The sequence below is a fragment of the Myripristis murdjan genome, chromosome 5 (assembly GCF_902150065.1).
Source record: "Myripristis murdjan chromosome 5, fMyrMur1.1, whole genome shotgun sequence".
Lineage (NCBI taxonomy): Eukaryota > Metazoa > Chordata > Actinopteri > Holocentriformes > Holocentridae > Myripristis > Myripristis murdjan.
The window spans coordinates 8,513,730-8,531,796 of record NC_043984.1 but is presented as its reverse complement, the minus strand read 5'-3'; the positions used below and the strand labels follow the sequence as shown (position 1 = coordinate 8,531,796).

The window sequence follows — 18,067 nt, the reverse complement described above, 5'->3', positions numbered from 1 at the left end:
TTCTGCCCCTTATCTTTACCTCTTTCTTCATTCCCTTTTTATCTCAGTGCCTGTTGTCTCATTTGTCCATGCACGGCTGTTACTTATCTGTCTGCCTTTTCTCTGCTTGTTTTCACTTCTTTATTCCACTTCTCCACATCAGTAACTTATCTCTCCCTTCCTCCCTTTCTCTCACATCAGTGACTCATCTCTCACCCCCCCCAACCCCCCGCTTAAGCCCTCTTTATTTTCTAATAGCAGTCACCTCTTTCCTTTTCTCCAGGCTCCCTCTGCCACTATTCCCATCCTGACATTCTTCTCCTTCCATCTCTCTCACTCTGAAAAGCAACTGACCTCTATTTCTCTTCCCTTTCTCTCATATCGGTCTCTCTGTCAACTTCCCTCTCAGTTTACAAAATCAGCCTGCCAGTGTTTCTGATCTGGGCTTGTGTCTCTAGTCTCTTGTCCACTCACACTGATAGCCAAAAACACAAACCAACAAGTCCCTGTACCAATTTTCTGAGGAAATGAAATGGCTCTTGTTTTCCTATGTGAACTGGAAAGCAGACCTGTCAGGTAGTGCCTGCCATATCTACTTTCACAAAGCAAGCAACGAAAAAATTACCCAATAGTATTTTGACAAGTAATAGTAATTTACTTAGTAATTCACTTTGTTTGCTTTGGTTTATATGCTAAAAGTGTTATTTTGGGAGCTGTTTTGTTACAGAAGTGAATGGAGAGATAGAAATGTAGTATTGTGGATTAGCAGCCCAGGGGAGCACAGAGCAGCTAAGGAGGATATTTCAAGGTCCCATATAAAACCCAGGCAACTGTATTAGCCAACATAATACCAAACTATAGTGTTTACTACAAGTATAGTATACTATGGTTTAATTTTGCTTTGACATCACAGTTTTCAAAGTGTCAGTTAGGTCTTTTACTCACACTGTCTTACTCTGACTTTAGTTTTTATTGAAAAAAAATCAAATATTAAATAATTAGCCTACTACTTTATTACATGGAGCAACAGAATCTATGCTTGTTTGTTGTTATCAGCTTTAATACTGAACTCCCATCTCCAAACGAGTTCAAATCCATAACAGATTTGGGAGAAGGGTTTTTGTCTCTAATTTTGGGCTGATCCACTATATTTCACTGTGGTGGTTATGGTCTAAGTAAGGTTTCTCCAATTGCTTTTCCAGGTTAACTTTGGCTTTTGTCACAATGCACATTGAGCATTCAAAAAATATGACTTTTTTCACACAACTGAAGTATTTGATATGCTTCAGTTATACTATGATTTTCAGGGTAACCAAATACATAACACACATCAATATCATCAAACTGCATTATTATTGATCCTATAAACATAACACCATGATCTATAATTATCTGCAAATGTGCAGCTCAACTACAAATCATGCTTTAGGGCATTTTAATACCTGTCTGGAGAACCTTGTTCAACTCTGGACCATTTATGCTTTTAATTCAGTACATTTTCGGCAAAAAAGAACCGCCTTTGTTTCATTAATTATGAGTAAATGGTTAAGGATGGCTGAGCATAACTTCTGCCAAACTGAGCAGTATGAAAAAACTACAGATTAAGACAGTGTTTCTAAATTTCAGTTATAAACGCTAGCAGCTTTTAAGTCAATGGCTTAAAAAGAGAGGAGAACTTCATCTGTCAAAACAGTTCCTCATCAGGATGGAAGTGCAACAATAGTACAGAAAGAAGCGGTACAAATTGGTGCTGGTACAAAGTTGTGACTGAGGAAGCTATTGTCATTGCAGAGACGTCTAAGAGTGACTCTCTCTCTTTGTTCCCACTCCTCAACCTGATAAACAGCAAGCACTCAGCGTTTCTGAGGTTTTCTTTTGACAGAGAGGAGCGAGAAAATGAAAGAAAAAGACAAAGACCGCCGGAATGAGGAAGAGACAAAGTAAAGATAGAAATAGAGAAGGTGCAGATGGGAGAGAGAGAGAGAGAGAGAGAGAGAGAGAGAGAGAGGAAGAAAAGGTAGAAAGGGAGAGGAGTGAGAGAAAAAAAATTCTGCAAGCAATCAAAATCACATCATCATCCACTATCTCTGCTTTAAACAAGTACAAACTACCAAAATTGTTCTCCCAACAGAAGAGAGGTCACACGTCAATGTCTGCCCTCTCATTTCTGTATCACTTGTGTCTTTCCTGGGCATTTTTCCCCAGACCTCTTTTTCCATTTCTTTGCTTTCCCTTTTTTCCCCAGGCCTCTGGGTCAGTCCATCTCCACTGATCAAGTTTTGTCAAATCTTAGGGAGATGATGCATCCTCTAGCATTTCTAAAATTACACTGGTAGGGCCAAGGGGAACTCTACAATTACACATTGGAAAAAAAGCAACATGGGAAGCTCTAAGTGGTTCAGCTGGCTAAGGTGGCATTCACACAGAATCTGGCAATCCGGCGAGTTTCCACAGCATTGTCCAGTGGTACGGATGTGTCAACACATGGCCCGTCTGTCTGCCCGTCTGTCCACTGTCTGCTTGCTCGTTCTGATAGCCAGCTTACGCGGCTGGTCACCAGAGCAAGACGTCGTGTTGCATTCCAGCAAAAGTTGAATCTGGCTCAACTTCTCATTGGACATTTGCTGCATTTGTTAGTGGGTCACCCTGCCGAGTGCTGCCGGACTACCCACATGTGAATTTTTGCCGGATTCTGTCTGAATTCAGCCTAAGGCACATTTCATATATCCACCTTTCTTCCCTTATAACTTCTCTCCCTCCTTCTTGACCGAACCAGCTAGCAGTGAGCATTTGTCTTACCTGGGTTTACGGCCCCTCTGTTTGGGCGCTGAGGGGACTGGGGTCTTGCTGTTGGCCAGGCCCTGGGTCTTGCTGTGGCCTGGTGGGGCCTGGGTGCCCCGGACATGCCCTGTGACCTTGGTGGGGAGTGCTATGGCATGGAGAGGTGCTGAAGGTGCTGGCCCTGGGGCAGCTAGGAGCAGAAAACAAGGAGGGCAGGACAACAAAGGGGTCATCAGCACAGCTAACTGTCACACACCATCAATACTGAAAACACTAATATAGGGCTGCATGATTAACAAAATTTTCAATTACGATTTGGAATTAAAACCAGAAAACTGTTAATGATTTTTATGCCACATTTTGCAATGTGGCAATGTGGCAATACCATAGTGAGTGACTGTTTTCAGAAACAGTGGAGCCTCCTAGTGGCAACATTAAACAGTTCTCAGGACGGTGCAAAAATAACCTCCTAGAGCTGCAAAGTGGCAACGACAATGTATTTCTAGAGATGGGGTCCATCAAGCACAGTCCTGGCTGTTCGAGTTTACTTTTCTACCCTTTGTGAAAGGTGAAAGATGGCGGAGAGAGAGCGCCTGGTCCACAAAATAAATAAATATATAAAAGTTTTTCAGTGCTTTGGAATCCGATGTGGAACAAGAAAAAAATACTGTGCAAAATGTGTTACATGGTCATCACCCAAAGGAAACACAACTGATTTAATCAATTTAAAAAGGCTATCATAAAGTGGTGTTAATAAGAACTGTTGATAAGGGCCAGCTTCTTAAAAAAAAAAAAAAAAGTACAATAAATTTAGCTCCCCACATCAAAGGTAATCATGTTAAATGGCAATACTGACCAAGATAATTGTGATTTAATTTTTTACAATAATCGTGCAGCACTACATCAATAAAAGATTAATAACTCCATTTGACTCTATCCCTCATTTTCCATTATGCTGACTGACTCTGACCAAAGTCTTGCAAATCAATTCTTAATAGAGCTTCTCACGATTTGCTTGAAATACAGTCCAATGCAGTCCAACTGATACACTGATAAAAATAAAGAACTCTCTATAGTAATATATAAATTTTATTTTTAGTATGTCCATGACCTGGAAACTCTCTACTCTACACAGTGATGCATGTAGATGATGCATGGAGCCGCAGCCACGCAGAAAACAGCCATGCAAATGAGGCAACGGCCAACGTACAATCAAAAATGCACAACAGGGGCTCAGCTTTGGATTTTCTTTTACATGTTTTTTTACATGTTTACCATGTCTCATTACAGAGAAACACGTTTTGGTAGCATATGGGGCTTATTATTGGAGCGTCCATTGGCCCTGTAAGGACTGACCTGACGAGTCCTTTGTTCACTTCACTGACCTCACATCACTTATTTGAATTCTATTTTTAAATTATAATTAATATGATTCGAATATTTCATACATGGTTAAAAGATAATTAAGGAGACAAAAGACTTCATCTCCGTTTCATGATTACGGCTGGTATCTTTAGAAATACACATGCAATTTCTGACATGAGTTTTGTTCTTTTTTTTTTTTTTAGCACTGAATGAACATGTATACACACAACACATCAATTGTATATGTACTATTATACTATACTACTATTATACTATATATATGTATACTATTATATATAACAATTATATTAATTATCCCAATAAGTTTCAACATGGTTTAAGGGCTTTTAAGGACAAAACAGGCATCATCTGTTCCTCACAATGGGAGCCGGCTATGTTTCCGAATACTCCAATGCCACTTTCAATACTTGTTTGGAAGCAACACTTGTGTGTATAGCCTTGAATATTAAATGAACACATGTGTGTGCACGCACGCACGCACGCACGCACGCACGCACGCACGCACGCACGCACGCACGCACGCACGCACGCACGCACACACACACACACACACACAAAACAAACACTTTAAATCCACAAATTAAATAAAAAAAATATGAAGTTCAAATATACCCAAGGTTCTTCATGGTTTAAGGGCATTTCAGGCTACAAAGAATATTGTCTGTTTGGGTAATCACGGGATGAATTTTGAAATATTTTAATCCTCATAACAGAATGAACATCAGTATCGATGTTATTTCTAAAAGGGATCTTTTTCCAGTGCCTTCCCGAGTTAAATTAAAATACAGAAAAATTACTGCTCTGTGTTAAATAAACAGATACACACACCACCATCACACAACTCCTTCCCCCATACCCACAAACATAACTCCCTCCTCCAACTTCCAACATCACACAGATTCACATAAAGGAACCAAACACCTAACACACACACACACACATACACATACACACACACACACACACACACACACACACACACACACACACACACACACACACACAAACACACACACCCTCAAGCCAGTACTAAAACCACCAAAACCACCCACTCATACTGCAATGGGTAAACGAAGACTGAAGATTTCATTCAGAAGTTTACCATGGAGACGGATATTCACACACACACACACACACACACACACACACACACACACACACACACACACACACACACACACACACCCTCTCCCACCCAACTGCTGCTGCTCACCTTTGTTTGCAGGTGCAGGAGGTAGGACTTTGACCTTAGGTTTCCTTCCTCTCTTGGCAGGCACCTTGACAGGCACCTGAGTGGCGCCTGGCGTTGGCTCTCTCTTCAGCTCCTTGCCACTTTCTTTCTTTCCCTCCCTCGCCTCCACCCGGCGCTCCTTTCGCTCCTTGGCTTTCTTGGGCTCCTTGAGCTCCTTGCTTCTCCTCGAAACAGTCACAGCTGCCTCGTTCTCTTCCTTTCTTTTCTTTGGTTTTCTGCTCTCCCTCTCCTCTCCTCCCCCGCGCACTCCTATGTCCCACTCCCTCTTGTCTTTTTTCTTTCGTTTCTTCTTCACCCTGCCTCCTCCTCCATCATCCTCCTCACTGAGAGAGGAGGGAGGCCGCGGGGCCCCGCTGCTGCCTCCTCCGGAGTGCTTAGCGGCATGGGCCCCCGCCGCTGCACAGTGATTGGCTGTCGGCGTGGCGCCCACGGGTGTGACAAGGCGGAGCTGGTCCTTGGGGCCCACGACCAGGTGTCCCCGCGGGATTGTGGGAACTGTGGTTTGTGCGGTGCTGTTTTGGTCCAAGGCAGAGGAGGACGCTGCTGCTGTGGAGGTTGCAGGTGAAGGAGTGTGCTTCAGGAGACCAGTGAACATCTGGGTGCGAAAGACAGAAACATGCTGATTAAAGTACAGGGTGGCCCCCAGAAAAAAATCATGTATTTTAATGTGTAACAATATTAAAATACAAGTTCCCTGTATCCTTTATATTGTATGTAGTAGTATGTTAGGCTAACTAGGCTACTACTTTTTTACTCCAGTTTGTGTTTGTAACGTCTGCCGGAGGCCTAGAAAACCACCCTAAAACCCACAAACCAGGAGTGGGGAAAAGGCTTAGGTAGTTACTGTGCATTTCTCCCTCTCCCAGTCACAATTTGAAGTTAGATATCCCTCTAAGTTGTTACTATTTTACTGAATTAGGCACAATCATGAACTGCAGTTGCTCCTGGGAGTCAAAAAGTTATCATAAGGATAGCTCACAATGTGTGGCATTCAGGGATCCTCGGACAGTACTGTCTGGAAAATAGACAAATTCTCCTCACAATATGTCAAAACAAAAAATCTGAAATGAAAAAATAATCTTAACAAAATACAGAGTCACTGGCCAGTGAACTTGAAATTGTAAGAGGTCACTGTATAAAAATAGAGATGGAAAGAAAAAAAAGCATGTCTTATGCACATCACAAATATAACATAAAAATGAAATATTTCCAAAGTTTTCAAAAAAGCAATTTCAAGCCCGCCAGATAATGAAAAGTTTCCTTTTCTGCTGGAGGAGGATGAAAGCACAGCACAGCAGTTAGTTTGTCTCTTCATGCCACAATGCATGCCACAATAAGTAGAAACAGTCTTTTAACCTACATTTAGCTTCCCTCTATGTTATATATGTCAGGGCTGATAATGGAGAAAAGTCCTGAGCCTGAACTATTTTCCGTTCCCAGGGTGGGGTGGTGGGGGGGGGGGGGGGGAGGGGTGATATGTATGCGGCAAATTTCATCATATAACATATATACATTATTTGAAAATAACCCTATTAACTATCTTGTAACTATCTATCGCCACATTCCAGTCCTGTCCTTCTGATTGGCCAGTAGGCCTATTATTAGTGTGGTTGAGAACAAAAGCTGCGCTTCTATTGGAGCCAGAAAAATGTCTGTTAGATAAATCTGGGCGAACCCCTTTTTTTGTTCGAAGTCACGCCCATACGCCGGAGATCTGGCACGGCGCCATAATGCTATCAGCCCTGGTTATATATGTACAGTATAAAGGCACATGAAGAGATTACAGTCATAGTGCTTCTTTCATGTATGTATTTATGCAATTACATGTATATCATAACATCACACTATACAGTAGGCTATATAACTTATTTGCATATTTAATCACTTGGTCAAATTTTGTATGCTCACTTTTCATACCTTTATCATTACCAAATTTTACTGTTGTTCACAGTCTCATGCTGCAATTATCATTTGCTGTCCTCTGAGAAAAAGCAAGTGAAAGAGAGAGGTCTCAGAAGGGGTACACAGAGAAGTGGAAAAATGGAAAGCTGGAGTTGGTAGAGAAGAAAGTGTAGAGAAAAGAAAGCAAGGAGAGATGTCTTGTCAGATATCAAAATACAGGAGAGCCAAGACTCTAGTGATGGTGTTACTGAGACATGAGTAGCTAAAAAATAGATTTCATGTTGAACCTTCACAATAGGGTATATGAAAAATATGACAACAAAATAGTAAAGCATGAATAGCATAAAAGAATAAGTGGTGGTTGCTCCTATACACACACTACACAAGTTGCACCGGGTCCACACACCACCTGAGGGCCCCACCCACCCATGTTGAAACAGTTTTGCCAAAGTTGATAAGGCTATGACAGAGCAGCATCAAAGAGGCAATATCCCTCTGGACTTAGGGGGGGAAAAAGTAAATAAACCAAAAAAGACACAGTGGACTGTACTGCGAAAGCAGCAACACAGGTCAAGTATCTTCAGCTTCTCTCTAAACTGGTTAATGTTGATGAGGCTTGTGGTAAATCAGAATTAGTCATTAGGAACTGCCGGTCATTTCTTGTCTGTTTCAGCACCATGGGCTCATATGTTACATCGACTTACCACTGAAAACTCTTCTTCTTTCTTTCAAACATATCAGGGAAGTGAAATGATAGTGTCAAAATAATGCTGAAATAATAATCCCTAGGATTGCATTATAACTATGGCTGACTGCATTGTAACTATGGCTGATTTGCTTACAATGCAAATAATTTGTGGAGATGTGTTGATTTATTTACTCTCCAAGTTATGTAAGTGAATAATTAATTAAGGATATTCTAAAACTATTACATGTTAGGGGTGGGACTCATACTATCATTACTACTATACCAGTGGTAATGTTGGTAACAATGGTATCATAGTTCAGGCAATTATAAGATATGAGATATACTGGAATATTATCAGCTATAATACATCACAACAGCTGCAACTGAAGAAAAAGGTTAGTGTTACAAGAACCAAAATGGGCCGGACTTCTGATTTAAAAGACAAGGGTGCCTCTCAGTACCGCCAGAATTGCTATGAGTTCTTCTTTACACACGTTTACCTTAGTTTCCCCTATCCTCTTCAATTTGATAAGCACCCCTGCAAGGAGGAACTAAAATAGTGACACTGTGAGTCACAGTGGTGGTAACAGGCGGACATCTGTTTAGAGGACTGGGACGTTTAATAACAAGGACACATAGTGTCATAGATACAAAGCCCCACTCTTAATTTGCCCCCATGCTCTACAGCCTACAGATAGTGTTTGGCAGATATAGTATATGTCCAAGTTATTTATTTGGGGACAGGCACAGCTTGCACTGGAAACTAGTATGTTAGGGCATTGTCATAGACTTTTTGAAAAGAAACTTTAAAAGCCTCGGTTGAAAATTCAGTGACTATGAGGAGGCAAAGTGAACATGAGTACAGTCCTACAAATTAGTGAAACTGTCAGGTAGGCTAGGTTGTTACAGAAAATCAATTACGCAACAAGAAGACATTTTACATTTTAATTACGGAAAGACACACACCTAGCAGGTCAGACTTGATGTTGACATCTGTGGGGACATACTGAGTGGAGGCGGACTAACAAGAATTAAGTTTCACTGGAAGGTCCAGTGCATTTTTTGCATGAAACCAATCTGCAACCTACAATAAAATGCTGCTCTGATCACCGGTGGAAAATGATTGAATAAGTAAGTGAATAAGTAATAGGTTTTTGTATAAAACAAAACGGAAAAGCAAAAGAAAATGCCTCTCATTCGTTCATTAGAGTGAGTCAAGACATAGCTCCAGAACAGCAAGTAGTGATGCTCTTCTCTGCCAAATATGTGCACTTGGAAGTGGACTGAAAGACGAAAGGGCCAGAGGAACTTCCAGCGCAACAACATTTAAAAGTAAATTGCTATCAGTGAAATGAGCCAGAGCCATAAATAAATAACTACAAATTATAACTTGACATGCATGCATGCAGTCAACTTTGCAACAGTTTTGGCTGTATTTCAGAAGCATGTCCGATATCTGCTTCCTGATTGATTAAGTGTGCTCGAAAATTTGTTTGGATCCCCATTAGCTGACAATCAGAGTTATCAACCAGAATGTTACAGGCCAGGCACACTGAAAGTAATTTTGACTAAATGTGGAATTTAGTATTATATGACACACTGGCCTGAAAGGTGACTGAGGTTTCATGGTCTTTCAAATATGAGACATACATGAAAAATGGCAGAAAAATATAAACAAGCCAATTATAATAGGGTGCCGATGCAGCTTTCTGTGCTTGGACACCTAAAAAAGAAATCTTAAAACAACATTTATTATACAAGGATATTGTTATCTATGAGCTACGTTTAAGTGTGTCAGCAGAGTAGATGATGCTGAATCATCAGCAAGTACTAACTCAGAGCCTGAAGTGCAGCTGCCAGCCTCAGCCAGTTCAAGCAGTAGTGGCTGTATACAGGAATGTTGCCATGGGACTATGTGGGAAGCAGTTCACACGAGTCAGGTAGGAGGCCCCCAGCAAAAGTTTGCCTAGGGCCCCAGGGAGTCCAAGATCAGCACTAGTTGCTGCTGTTAAAGCTAACTACCAAGTTGTACTTCTGTTTATTCCAACCATATCATTGTTGCTACTGCCAGGAACATAAAGCGGATCACATCCTGTGCACCACACAGGCACAGTCTGAGTGCTAAGAGCAACAAATGTTTTCTGTAGAAGGTAGAAGTCTTTGGTCAATGATGTTTAAACCTGTGAAACCTGGAGTCCATGGACGGGCAAAATATATATTTTATTTAACCCTCTGAAAAAAATTTCCTTTATTTATTTTCAAAACTATTTTAAATATTAAAACTGTGTAATTAGTAAATAAAGAAAAGAAATATATACACACACACACACACACACACACAGAAACTGAAAAATCACTAATATTTAAAAGTAAAGCTGAAGTGAAAGTGAAAGTGAAGTAAATTAAACAAGTTCACACAGTTTTCAAATGGTTAATATGATGGAGTCTGGGAAATCAAACTGAAATTCTAGCACTGAAGATTAGTCTTCACGTCAACAGTCATAAGCAAAGGTGAAATAGTGCTTTAACAACAGAAAATGTGCAGTTGTGTTTGTGAGGTATGTGTTTCTGGACATGATAGCAGTATTTTCCATTCATTTCGAGACCAGTGCTTCACAGCTGGTGCAGCCTCAAAGTCGACATTTGTCCTTAGCCGTATTGTGTCAGGCTTCAAACAAAGGCACACTTGGTGGCAGACTCAGTAGGATTTTCCTACAAAAACAATGCATAGACTCATAAAAATCCTCCCTCTCAGTCATCACTTACGAGCCACTAGAAGTGTGTGTTGGTGTGTGTGTGTGTGTGTGTGTGTGTGTGTGTGTGTGTGTGTGTGTGTGTGTGTGTGTGTGTGTGTGTGTGACTGCAGAGACACTGCCCTCTGCCTGGATTTTCTTGTTTTGCTGAACTTGGGACTGTTCTGGGCGTCAGCCTTTGGGCAGCAGCTGTGCAGCTCCCAGCCAATAGCAGCACACAGTGCCAGACTGATAACAAGACGTCCAATAGAAAGCTACGAAAATCACGGACACGGACTGAGGGAAAAAGGAAATCTAGTGAGGAGAAATTCCAAGAGGACACATCTCGTTCCACAAAGACAGTGAATCTGGGGTTGGCTTTCACCCACTGGCCAGCACTGAAGGAGACGATGATGCGGTGTTGGCCTGTTTTCCATTGGACAGGTGGATGCCGGCAGGCCAATTTTTTTCCTAGGACAGCAACATTTCATTTTGGCCAGTCATTTCATTCAGTCACCAATAGCAATTTTTACATATTTTCAAATTTTCAAGATTTCAGTACCTTCCATAGTTTACTTTTGTACTATAAAAAATTGTTTTTATTTACAACAAATTTTTGACAAGGAACTGCACTGGAAAATGGTAATTAAACAATTAAAGTGCTGTACTGGATAGCTGCATTTCAGAACATATTTTGCTTTTCTTCTTTCTCACCAAGTGAATTCACAGGCCCAGGGTCCACTCAAAATCAACCTTTAGTCCACTTTTGAACAACGACCCACCAGTTGAGAACCACTGCTCTATACCATGTTACGCAACATCCAAATATTTCAAGATCTGGATATTATCGGGGGCACCCCAGTATCTCATCAGATCAGAGCGTGTACCACTTGTTACGGCTGAGTCCTGATCAGAGCGCCCTGTCATCCCATCTCTCCCTCCCCTGCCTTTCCATACTCTCTCTCTGCTGTGAATGTCAAACGAAGCAGAAATGCCAAAAATAATATTTTAAAAAAGACCTGGATATTATGAACTTTATTTTTCAATAATTATTCAATATAATGTTATTTCTTGACAAATTTTTTTTTATTATCTCAAGGTACTGAGAAAGTCAAGCCACGTGCTGAACAGCCCATGACATCCTCGTCTCCACCACAAATTACATCCTCAGCCCCAAACCACTGAACCACAGCATTCAGCAGCCATTCTTAGAATTCCACCAAAAATGCTTCTGCATCAAGACATTTCCTGTCCTGCCTTACAGATGCAACAGTTAAACAAGCTTCCTCTACTGCTGCTGCACTGTTGGTCCATCCCCAAGAGGAAAATACCATAGTTTAGATGCAGGGTGGTGGACTTCTACCAAGTGTACCACTGTAGTGCTAATGGAGGACAGATGCGGGATAAGAACTTCAGTGTCTAATCGTGTACCTCTGATTTTTACACCACATCGTCAGCTCAAATACATTACACAGGAAGCAGAGCTTGAAGTGCTACAGTATGTATTATAATAAGTCTCTGTAGTCTGCATAAACACATGCAGCCATAAATATTCATGGTTGGTAGGTGGACCTCAAGGTCAACATAGCATGTTGGCAAATAGCACTATGCATTTAAATAAAAAATGCAGAGATGCTTCAATATTCATTGGCTACTTTACATCACAGAGTATTCCAGCAAGGTTCGATGCAATTTGCAATGACATCTGTAGTCTTAGCACCACTGGTATACATGAGAAACAGATGCAGAGTCTGCTGTATGCTCCTAAAATGCAGTGTGAAGCCAATGTTCATCACACTTTCTGTAGGCGCATGGCCAGATTAAAAGAGCTTGTTAGCATTTTGGACATGCAAGGATGCTGCACCAAACCAAAGTAATGCATCACTCTCTTCAGGCCTGTAGTCAGCTCCACAATTCACGTCAATCTGCCTTAACAGACTGTTCCCAACAAATCTGAGCCTAATGAAATCAAACATACATGAAAAAATAAAAATCTTGTCAGGCTCCAAATGGTGAGTACTAGGTCTGGGATTACTTATCAATTACCACCGGTAAATCAATAAGTGGATTATCAGTGAGCAAAACATTGGTTTGTTTGTATTTGTATGGACAAATAAATGCCAATTGGTTTCCCAAACCTTCCTGTCCTGATTTACCCTAGTAACTACTGGCGCACTCTACTGTGATTGGCTGCCAAGTGAGCCCCAAATATACCCTGGCAACACCATCAACTTGTGTGTTCATCTGAAAAGATGGTACCCTTTATCATCCAGTAACTCTAGTAGCAAAACACAGCAACAAGAGTCACATCACTTGTGAAATAAAAAAAAAAAAAAAAAAAAAAAAAAAAAAAAACTTTGATCCATGTAAAACTAATGAAATCATAAATACAGCTGTAGATGTGGCCGTGGACAATTCGCCCATTAACATTGAGACAGAGCCATTTAATAAAAATTTCACTTGTGGATAATCTGGTGGTTGTCAGACTTGGCATAAAACTTAGCTATGCCTAACCCGCAAATGCTGTGAGTAGGACTGGTCAATATGAACAAGACATAAATTAATTAATTAATTAATCTGGGCTCCCAATTAAGTTACACAATGTTAACAGGTGGTTAATTTCTGTCTTCACTGATATGTTCCTGTGACCAACCAGCACCTAATATTGGCTGTGCACCATGAATCCTGTTCACTACTTTAATATCAATGTTGTTACAATATTGTAGAGATGTATGACTATTGCTGCTTTACATCTACACAATGAGATTTTCTGATAAACAATCATTGGTTATGTAGATATGATGACCAAGCAGACAGAAGCAAATAGAACGGCAGAGAACAGCAACAACAGTCCATAAAGTTCACAAAATTGCATCCTTTTACTGCAATACAGCCTTTAAAACCTGGAAAAGACAACACTAATACCTTATCATAATATTATGATATCCAAAACCGCAGAAAATATTTACAGTATTGATGTAGGCCTAGCACTTTGATGAAATGTCAATCGTGCAAGCAGAAACATTTTAAGCCTCTTCTATTCCGTCTGTAAGCAAGGATGAACAAAGATGAAGAACGGTAAAAATTTATGCAAATGAACCCAGCAGGCAAAAAATGAAAATAAACATTTTCTTCCTCAAGTAGTTTCACTGTAAACTGCAATATTCCAAGTTAGTACACAATAGAAAAATGACCGAAAACATGGCACAAATAATTGTGAATTCATTTGAAATATAGTATATAATTTTTAACAACTACAATTTAAAGCACAGATTGGCTATTGCTGCTCTGACTGAATTAAATTAATTTACCAATAGCTGTTCTATAAATGTAACCAACAGTAACATGGAAAAAAACAAATCATAAATGAGGCTGGATATTCATGCAGCTGGTGAGTCTCTCCATTCATCCTTCTTGCCAATCCATTAATCAGACCTGATGAGGGGCTGACAGCTACTTGCTTTGCCAACATACAGGATAGGTACAGCTGGCTGCTGTTGTGGGCATTGGCTGCATGTTTGCAGTATTTGCCAGTGTTTTTTTTAAAAATGAGCCAGCTCAATCTGCCTCACTCTGAAAACGCCAAAAACAGAACAAACATTATGGGATTGATTCATCATTTTCTGCCCAGGGAAATGGTTGCTTCAGTAACAAAGGAAACAGTTTAAGTCCTGCCCTATGTTCTAACTGATGTTCTAACAATACAAAACAGAGACGAGAACGGCCGAGTGGCAGAGCAAAAGATAAAGACTGGGCTGATGACTGACCAGTCAGCTGGGCCACATCAATGGTTTACAGGCCTCGATCCACCAAGGAAAACACAAATTCCTGATTGTCACGCCTTGAGCAATGACAGATAGTTAACAGGAACAATATCAATATAGAGAAGGTGGCACATATGATGAAAACATATTGTAATTCAAGTATGTTGGCAATGTTATCAGTCTAGAACAAAGCCTGTTGGCGTATGACAGGTTTGAGAGGCGGATGATTGTCAGTGTGTACATGTAGAGCGATATGTACGGTACACTGAATGTCTGTCACTCTCCCCTTGCACCGAACATGAGGTTGTGTTGTCCCTGTATCATCACAGGACAAAATATAGTTGAGATCAGAGACAGCTTGATAATAGGAGACTGTACACTCAGTGCCAGCTTTGAAACGCCCTCAGACAGTAGGACTACGACCAACAAGACTAGACACCTACCTCTTTGTCCCTAAACAGGAAAAGCAAATGATAATATGTAGGCTAAGCCAAAATGATAGATAAACACAACTCCCTGTTCACTGTCAAACTGTATATGACATGAAGTCTTAAAATTTGTTCTAAAGGACATTAGGCCCGTGGAGAAAAAAAAAAAAATATCGACATTTGTATGCAGGCACCTACCACAGCCCAAAGAAAAAGTAAGAATACCACATTCTGCTTTGTGGCAGTACTTGTTATTGCCATGGTGCCATGGTAATACCCGTTGTAACGTAGTTTTCAGTCAACATAGTAGCTGTTTTATCCACATACAAAAATTTAATTCACTCAAGGTTGACACTTGGTGCCATTTATGCCGAGTCAATTTGTGAGTGAAAGGGGTTGAAACAAATGTCCAGTGAAAAACATCTGGACAAATGATTCAGTGAAGTCAGGCTAATTCTACCAAACAGACTGGGGGTCCTTTCCTGTGGGGCTGGTTGATAAATTAAACTTTTGTCGAATCCCATCAGCAGAATGCAAAAATCATTTTCCCCTCCCAGAAATGCTTTCGGTGCCCAACGCTGGTCTGCTGGGTGTTTTTGGTTTTAATTTATTTAAAACAACGTCCACAGCAGCATCCATAACTTTGTCGACCATTTTCTCATGATAGCTAGTGTTAGCTAATATGCTACGATGTGAACAATGTTTGTCCTGCCCTACAACGCTTTAACTGAGAAACTTCAGTTGAAAACCTTTTAAAGTGAATGTGCAATCGCCTGTCTGGAACTAGGGAGTGCACTTTCTCCTTCTATTATCGAACTGAATCTGGTTAGATCCTAACATTGTCCACATCACTCAACTTCTCCCCAAAACAACATTAGCGATTCTTGTGGCAGCTCCTTCTATTTGAGGCATTTTCATTGGGCAATGTGCAATAGCTACAACTGTAAAATAAGCTGAAATTCTGTGAGTGAGCAAGTTCACCAATTCTAAACACAACCAAAAGTAGGGAAGGTAAGGGTCAGGGACAACAGACGTAACAAATCTACTTTTCATCATTAGAGCTGCAGTGATTCATCAGCTTTTGGGGTAAAAGTCAACAAAAAACAATTGAAGTCTCATGTTGGTAACGTTTCTGATTTGTCCCTGGCAAGTCGCGCTCATACCTGCTGTGGAGAATTAGCTAATGTCTATCAATGCTTGCCTCAGGTTGTTACAATGTGATCAAGTATATTTAGGGGCTGCATCTGAATCCTCCTCTGGAATGCCTCGATTTCCCAAGATGCACTAGGAACTGCCAAGTAGGAAATGATTCTCCCTGGTTTAGATTTGATGCCGCACTCTCATTTCCTCTATAAGCTCACTTTCTCAATCAAGGCTTTATTAAAATTTATTTTCCCTGTCATTTTAGGCATCTTGTTATTGTTCCTGAACTTTCCATGAGGTTATTTATTCTCACTGATTCTGTTTGTTACTCATTTCAGTTGTGGTTTTCCTTGTCATCTTCATTTTTTAGACAGGCTCCTTATTTATTCTAAGATACATATCCCTAAGTTTTTTTTGTTTTGTTTTGTTTTTTTGCATGTGTGCACGCTGTTTTTGTGTTTTTCCCTCGGGTTTTTTTTTTTTTTTTTTTTTTAATCATTGTAACTTATTCCTAGGATTTTTAATCATTTCAGTGCTGCTCAATCAATGAAATAAACTACATATTACACTAATATTGCAATGATGATAAAGACCGGTTTTAGCTGCATTTCAGAATCAAAACCCCAAGGTGACAGCATTGTGCTCACATTTCCCTCTACAAGTATGAATGCATGTGTGTAATGAATTCTGCTTAATAATGAATAATAACGTGCTAACTGATTGATCCCTGCAGGGTAATTCTCCTCCACTCCACCCTCCTCAGGAAGGTCAGTCAGAGCACAAAGTCAGCGACAATACAGCAGCCCTTGAGAGGTAGGGATACACAAAGACACTTCAGCAGGGCAAATGACTGCCTATACATTGGCCCTGGGTCCTGTGGTTGGACAGCTCTGCTTTATATTACCCTGACGCCCCCCTCCGCCTCCCCCCAAAAATTTCAGAGAATGAGACATCACACCTACTTATTCTCATTTCCACCTTCCCTCTGTGTTTAAAACAAGCATGATGTACATGAACCAATTTTCAACAGGAAACTTGCCATCAAAATAAATCCATTTTCCCATATATTTACTCAAAGGTGGTGGATCACTACAGATAGAAAAGTGCCACCTCTGCTGGAGAAAATGTGAGTATGTGTGGCTGATTTTTCCAAAACTCAGACAAGTATACGAGTAAAAAAAAATATGGTGGAGAAAGTGACATTTAAACTAAAACAGGGCAATCATCAAAGCCAGATTGCCCAATCCATCCAAGGTTTAACCTCAGCGATACTGAATATCCATTGAGGGTCAGGAAGAAATGGGGGAATGTGCCTTTATCACCCTTCTGAAGGTCGTATTGACGACAGGGGAGTCAATGAGCTGCGATGCTGTGGCTCTGAATGACTGCATCTGTGTGTGTGTGTGTGTGTGTGTGTAAGTCAATCTGAAATCTGATGGGCCTGATTTACATTGACCGAAGCCGTTGATGGACACTTGGCTACTAAACGAATGTTCCCTGTGGTACAAACTAATGGACAGAAGCCACACTAAATGCACTTTACAAAAAGGCAATGTTACAGGGTTTCAGAAATGCCAGTCTTACAGTGTTCACTGACGGCTGTTTTTTTCTTTTCTTTGCAATCTTTTGTTAACAAATTGATGAGCTGCATCGGTACTTTAAAGAATAAAGAAATTTATCTGGCCACTAGAACATATTGAGAGCACCAACAGCTTTGTATGCAAACTCTTGCAAACTCACACATCAAAACAGACCAATTTCACTCAATTCAAGAACTCATGCTGAAAAAATTCAGAGAATGATTAAAATGTTAGACCAGAAAAAATCCTGGACAAAAGTATTGGGCAAATAATATAGGCATTAATATGGAGTTGGTCCCCCTTTGCAGCTAGAACAGCTTCCACTCTTCTGGAAAGGCTTTCTACAAGATATTGGAGTGTGTCTGTAGGAACTTCTTCCCGTTCATCCAGAAGAGCATTTGGTCAGACACTGATGTTGGACGGGAGGGTCCA

General features: G+C 40.5%; 1 protein-coding gene across 7 annotated transcripts in view; it reads right to left on the bottom strand.

The window, feature by feature from the left end:
- The window catches only part of chd6 (chromodomain helicase DNA binding protein 6), a 142,633-nt gene that overhangs the window by 76,241 nt on the left and 48,325 nt on the right, over positions 1-18,067 (bottom strand). For 6 of the 7 annotated variants that reach the window (XM_030051043.1, XM_030051046.1, XM_030051044.1 and 3 more), the window contains 2 exons: positions 5,360-5,993; positions 2,779-2,950 (listed from right to left, as the gene is read on the bottom strand). In XM_030051043.1, coding sequence (XP_029906903.1) covers positions 2,779-2,950; positions 5,360-5,993 — 806 coding nt within the window. Of the gene's footprint in view, positions 1-2,778; positions 2,951-5,359; positions 5,994-7,315; positions 7,383-18,067 lie in introns of those variants that run through there. The other variant, XM_030051048.1, reaches the window with a different exon arrangement.